General features: G+C 49.6%; 3 protein-coding genes across 3 annotated transcripts; 1 reads left to right on the top strand and 2 right to left on the bottom strand.

Annotated features, from left to right (window-relative positions):
- Nucleotides 1–28: 28 nt before the first annotated feature.
- VFPPC_18496 (hypothetical protein) lies at nucleotides 29–2,825 on the bottom strand (the record flags this gene model as incomplete). Its single annotated transcript, XM_022430097.1, has 7 exons — nucleotides 29–730; nucleotides 864–1,517; nucleotides 1,598–1,836; nucleotides 1,903–2,385; nucleotides 2,471–2,530; nucleotides 2,596–2,703; nucleotides 2,813–2,825. 7 exons carry the CDS (start codon nucleotides 2,823–2,825, stop codon nucleotides 29–31), a joined length of 2,259 nt encoding a protein of 752 aa, XP_022284895.1.
- A 162-nt stretch (nucleotides 2,826–2,987) lies between these two features.
- Nucleotides 2,988–3,302, top strand: VFPPC_18495 (hypothetical protein; the record flags this gene model as incomplete). The annotated part of the gene is made up of 1 exon (XM_022430096.1): nucleotides 2,988–3,302. One exon carries the CDS (start codon nucleotides 2,988–2,990, stop codon nucleotides 3,300–3,302), a length of 315 nt encoding a protein of 104 aa, XP_022284896.1.
- A 295-nt stretch (nucleotides 3,303–3,597) lies between these two features.
- Nucleotides 3,598–5,502, bottom strand: VFPPC_11799 (glycoside hydrolase; the record flags this gene model as incomplete). The annotated part of the gene is made up of 4 exons (XM_018289873.2): nucleotides 3,598–4,548; nucleotides 4,598–4,868; nucleotides 4,914–5,388; nucleotides 5,436–5,502. The coding sequence occupies 4 exons, from the start codon at nucleotides 5,500–5,502 to the stop codon at nucleotides 3,598–3,600; spliced, it is 1,764 nt and encodes a 587-aa protein (XP_018136164.2).
- Between the last annotated feature and the right edge of the window lie 498 nt (nucleotides 5,503–6,000).

Consider the following 6,000-nt stretch of genomic DNA (forward strand, 5'->3'; position numbering starts at 1 on the left):
GAAATGCTCCCATTTGACATGCACGCTATCATATATCACCCTCTATGACCTCTGGGTCGCAGGGTAAGCCTATCCCACCCTCGGCAGAGGGTTTAATATGTCCCTCTCGCAACCAGTTGCCGATGCACTCAATCTTCTCAATGCTGTCAATCAGCAACCGTAACCTATCCCATCTAGCTGTGCGCCTAGCTCCCGAAAAGCTCCGCTCTGGCTCTGCTGACTCTGCTGGTATGGAGAGGATATCGATAGCCATACGGCTAAGCCGTGGGTATGCCGTACGAACGTCGTCACTACACCACCATTGAAGGGGTGTAACACCCTCTGCGAGTGTGATAGGAGCCTCTGAGATAAAGCTATCAAAATCATCCTTGCCGCGTGCTTTCGCCATCGTCTTGTTTCGCAGCTCTAAGCGCATCTTCGAAAGCATTGTATCCTTTTTCCGCTTTAATAAAACAGGTGCTGCCAAGGATTGCTCCGAGAGCTGTACCTCGACATCGTGATTGTACTCTTCCTCCCAGAGACTGCGCGCGGCCGCAAGGGCGTCCTCGTGCCATTCCTCGGGCCAGCATTCTTCTATATAGTTCTTGCGTTTAGAAGGATCGAGGAGGAGGGCTGCGGCGTATACGGGGACATCCTCAGTCATTGTGTAATACTTGTCAAGTATAAACCAGCACATGTCAATGGAATGAACGATGCGATCATCGCGATTAATCAGCTGCAAGTAGTGAGCCTAATTATCTGATTAGAATGCCGTATCAACTAGAGATAAAATGGGAGGATGGACAAAATTAGCCATATACCTTCCACTTTTCGCAGTGCCCTAGGAGAAGGTCGAACAGCTCGAGGGATTGTGAGATTGAAGCCATATCGCCCTCAGCTTCTAACGTGGCCTCATGGAAAGGTTGAAGAAATTCTAGCGTTCTTTCTAGCATTTGCCAATCCCTGCTTGTAAGGGCGTTGCCTTCGAGATCACTATCATGATCAGCAGTAAACTGGATGATCTGTGCCTTCTTCTGTACCGCGATTGTGATAATTTTATACCACGAGGACCATCTGGTGATATTATCGATACCTAGTTGCTTGCCTACAGCATCGTACCACTGATCATTGTGTAGAGCGGAGCTACGTATATAGACTGCAAGTGCATGAAGTTTTGCTAGGGCTGGAATGCCTTGCCAGCCAGCGAAGCGCTCATCGTTGTTTCCGGCCTGCTGATGAGTTGTTGCGGCTCGCTTGCCTCTCACTTTTATTGACCTTCTGGCGGGCTGCTCCTCCCGCTCTTCCAGCTGTTGTTCTTGCTGCGCCGTGGTATGGGATTGTTCCACAATCTGCGCCGAACCCAGCTCATGTAGGTGCTGCGAGAACTCCTCTAGCATAGTCGAACCGGGCTCATCAGCAGTAGCTTCGAGTGCAGCTCTCAGAGCTTCTTTTGAGCGAGCTAGAAGGAATGCTTGTAAGGCGAGATTGATGATATGGCCAATACAGCGAATTCTGCGGCGTTTGTGAGGGTAATTGACCTAAGGCATAATTCAGTAAATTTAGTATGGGCTACAGAAGCATTTGCGACGAAGCCTCTTCAGGTTAGAGTTAAGCTTACACCTGATTCCGCTTTTAAGACCTTTGCTAGCTCCTCTAAACAAGTGTCGTTTGACGCTGCATTATCGCCTACATAATAGCCGAGATTGGGAGCAGAAATATTGAACCCGCGTAGCGTACCAGCAATCAACGTAGCCTGCGTAGCACCAGAATGGCTATATCTGCACTCTGGCAGTCCTAGTAGTGCTTTCTGAAGCTTGAAGTCGTCATCGACCCATTGAGCGCATATAGCAGGCACGCCTTTGCGATGTGGCGATGTCCAGAGATCGGAGGAGATGTGTATCTTTGACTGCGTTCTTTAAAGGCTCTCGGCGAGCCGTGAGCTGTATAACGAGTAGTTCGAGTTAATATAGCCCATAGCCTGCTTTCGATCGGTGATGAGAAGGTCTCCAACGGCTGGATTACATGCAAGAGCCAGGTCTCGTAGCTCAGAGTACTCAACTGCCGAAAAGGGCAGTCTTCGCCTTGTGAGAAGTCCTACAACTGCCTCAATATAGGCTTGCTTATTAAAACAGTTGCGCAGAGCAGCTTGCGAAGGACGAGAGACGATATAGCGATCAATATCACCAAACGAAATGCCCGAGGCTAATGGGCTAGATGGAGGGCCAGGCTCAGGCTCGTTTACCCTCATAAGGGCCCGGTGAACCGTTTCTGCATGGTGTATGGCGTTTCCAGGCACTCGATTCGACCACGGTGGTTTTTGACAGTGAAGGCAAACGTAAGCACGGTGCCCCTTGGTCTTCCTGCGCTTCGGGCCAGTCTCAAGTTGGAGGTGTTTGTCGGGATATTCTATAGCGAAAAAGGTGTTAAAATTCCAAGAAAGCTTCGATGCAAATGAGCCGATAGAAGAGTTTGAGACTGAGGTCCCAGAAGCCTGAGAAGCCATAGATGTCAATGAGCACCAGATCAGTTAATCCATGCAATACATTGATTGCTTTAAGATCGAGCCTCTGTGTTAGTTTTCCATCGAAACAATCGGAACCTCGCGGAAGGCCTCACTGTTGTTTGCTTCAACAAGCAAATGCCTTCGCACTGTCCATCTAGACCTAAGGAAGAATGAAAGGAGAGCAAGCTCGAGGCCGCGTTCTAAGGTTGGCGCTCGGTAACCTAACAACGCGAAATTAAGCGAAATTAGCTAATTAAACAACACCAGACTGGTCCAAGTACTGTAGCTCCCGAGACTCGGCTCGCAGTCAGCTGGCTGGCACCGCCGCACCTGCCGGTTGCATACCAGTGGTATGACAGCCCCCCTCCGGGCTTATATGAATATATATGAATATGCATGAATATGAAATCCTAAGTACATATTCATATTCACGCAATATATGAGTGTGAATATGAATATATTCATGCATATTCATATAAGGCCTTATTTGAATATTCATATAGCCATGTCTGGACTTCATGACGATGAGGCAGGATGTGATGAAGCCATTGCTTACTGGTTGTCCCGCTATGACTCGCAGAGAGACCTTGCTCGCTTCGCTCTGGACATGTTTGCCATCTCACCTATGTCGGATGAGTGCGAACGTCTTTTTAGTAGTGCCAAGCTTACTGTTCTTGATCGCCGTGGCAGGCTGAAGGCTGATATTATTGAGGCGTGTGAGTGTCTAAGGGCCTGGTTTGGAAAGCCAGAGGTTGAGAACGATAGTGAGAGCGAGGACGGTAGGAATGACGACGATAGATTCAGCGTATCGCAGATGTAAATATACCTAGCTACCGACACCCATTTCCGTTTGTGTCTTCAGTCTCATCCAGCTTGTTGGTCTCGTTGGTCGGACCGGTCCGACCAACCGGTCCGACCAAAGTGGCTTGGTCTGGTCTGGTCCAACCCCCCAGACCAGACCAGACCAGACCACTGGTTCAAGATACAACGAAGCCCACCTAAAAGTGGAAGTATGTGTAATATATATACGAGCTAAAGTATAAGAAACAAGAAGTTTGTGTCCAGTCTCGGTACATGTCCAAGAAGCTGGACACTACAGAAGTAAAATAGTGCGCTCAGTACGCAATCTTGAAAGTCCAAGCGTACTGGTCAGCATCGGAAATCTCCTGAGGTACATGCAGAACGATGCTGTTACCAGACGCGCTAGCGCTGACCGTAGCGCCGTTTTTGGACCCACCCACAACGGTGACGGTGTCGCCCTGTATCCAAGGGATCGGGTCGGTAATGGTGATGGATCCACTTGGTTTCGTGAGGTAGTGTATGTAGAATGCATGATCGGTCTCGGTGTACCGGAAGTTGCCAGATCCACCTTTGCCAAGAGGCCAGTACTTGGTGCCAAAAATGCTTTCAGAGTGAGCCTTGATCCATGTACCGGCACTACGCAGGTTCGTCTGCATAATCTCCTTGATCGTACCATCCGGCCTAGGACCTATGTTCAGCAACAGGTTACCACCCTTGGAAATGGCATCGAGGAGCGTGTACACGATGGTAGTTGGGGTCATGTAAGCGGAGTCGGGCGTATCCGCTCTGTAGCCCCATGAGTTGGGATCCACGGTGCGGCACACTTCCCATAGTTTAGGATCAAATTTGAGGTTGACCGTATTTTCGGGCGTGCCGTAATCGCCCGGGACTTTCTGGCCGTTCACGGCGCCGCAGCGGTCGTTCATCACGACCGGTTTGTTTTCGCTGAAGGCCTTGTTAAAAAAGTTGGCTGCGAACTGGTCTGACATCGACACGCCGCCGATATCACACCACATGAGTTCTGTGCCGTAATTGTTGGCCAAGATGTTCATCTGAGGCAGCTGGATGCCAGAGACAAAGTCATTCTGCACGAAGCCAGTGTATGGGACCTCTGCGCCTGTGTATGCGTTCTTCGGGGCACCCTGGTAGAAGGCGCTACCGACTCCGCTGTTTTTGGGTGAGGCTGGGGTGAAGAATTCGGGAATGCTGAAGTAGGTACCGCGGTGGATCTCAGGGTGATATTGCCTCGCGGCGGCGAAAAGCTCCTAAATAAGTGTTAACAGTGATATAATGGCAAGGGAAGAGACGACGTACGCCAAGGAGATCCCTTTTCGGACCTAGTCGGACTGAATTTCGGTTCGAAATGTTTGAGGACATGTTGAATAGGGCGAATCCGTCGTGATGTTTTGTGGTGGGCACAAAGTACTTCGCTCCAGCATCGCTAATCAGGTCCATCCAGTCTTTGGGGTTGAAGTTGGCAGCAGTAAAATTGGCGATGAAGTCATCGTATACGACATTCTCGCCGTAAGTCGCCAGGTGGTGCTTGTAGACATCAGAGTTTTTAAACTCTTGTCTCCACCAGTACCTATGTTGTTAGCGGGAAAGAGATATCTCAAACCGGGTAGCTTACCACTCATCTTCATATGCCGGTACGGAATATACACCCCAGTGGATGAATATACCGAACTTGGCGTCACGATACCAATTCGGAGCTTCGTGGTTGCTCACAGAGGCGACGTTGGGCTGGTAATCCGGGATTCCATATGAAGCCGTAAAGCCAAAGGCAGTCGAGTCTTGGCAGGAGCCTCCATCGTCCCAGTGAGCGGTGGCATTGACCATTCGGTTCACATGGACAGTATTGGTCTGCACGCCGAGTTCCAAGATGGCGGAGTCGCCGGGGCGAAGGCGCGTAATCTTGCCTTGTCGGTACGTTGTGAGGCCATCGCCCTTAAGGGTGACAGCAACGTATGGTTGAGATACAACCCAGGTTGTGCCGGTGTTGTTGACGGTGACGTCGAACATCTGCATCCTTCCGGTACATTCCCCGGGTTTGCAATCCGTCCATCTTGTGGAGGACCTAGCGGCGGTAATGCTAAGCTTGTATGCTGCACGCAGTTAGCATCTCATCCGTTGTTGTACAAGGCTTACGTACGCTGGCAGCTCTCCGCTAACGCGGTCAATGGCAGAAGGCCTGCCGCTGCGATAAATTGGAAGCGCATATTGAGGTTTGGTGCTTCGTGCAGTTGTGCTGCTGCCGATGAGATTTTCTAAAATTCGCTTCATAGGGTGATATTTATATTTGATGTTCCCCGAACAATATCATCGCTTCGTTGCAGTACCCGACGGGTAATAGATGTGGAATTGACCCATTTGATGACGATCATGCGCATCGATTACTTGAAATAGAAATGTCCACGTCGATCACAGGCAGCCCTGACGGATATGCTTGTGTCGCGTTACGCGGTTCCAATTCAATTTTTACTACGCTGAAGATGCAGTTCTTGATTTAATAGCCTGTCAATTGCTTGTGTATCTGAACTTGTTGTCCTCCTCTTGCCAGAGGGATTCACGTCATTTATCTTAGCAAAGAAGCATTATTTCCAGCCTTCTAATTATTTCCAAGTGGCTGGCCAGCCTCTTCACCTTCTGATATCCATGATTTTATGACATCCAGCAATTACTCCAAGTCTGCTTGTTCAATCAACAGAGGCAGCCTT

This window comes from Pochonia chlamydosporia (assembly GCF_001653235.2).
Source record: "Pochonia chlamydosporia 170 chromosome Unknown PCv3seq00021, whole genome shotgun sequence".
NCBI lineage: Eukaryota > Fungi > Ascomycota > Sordariomycetes > Hypocreales > Clavicipitaceae > Pochonia > Pochonia chlamydosporia.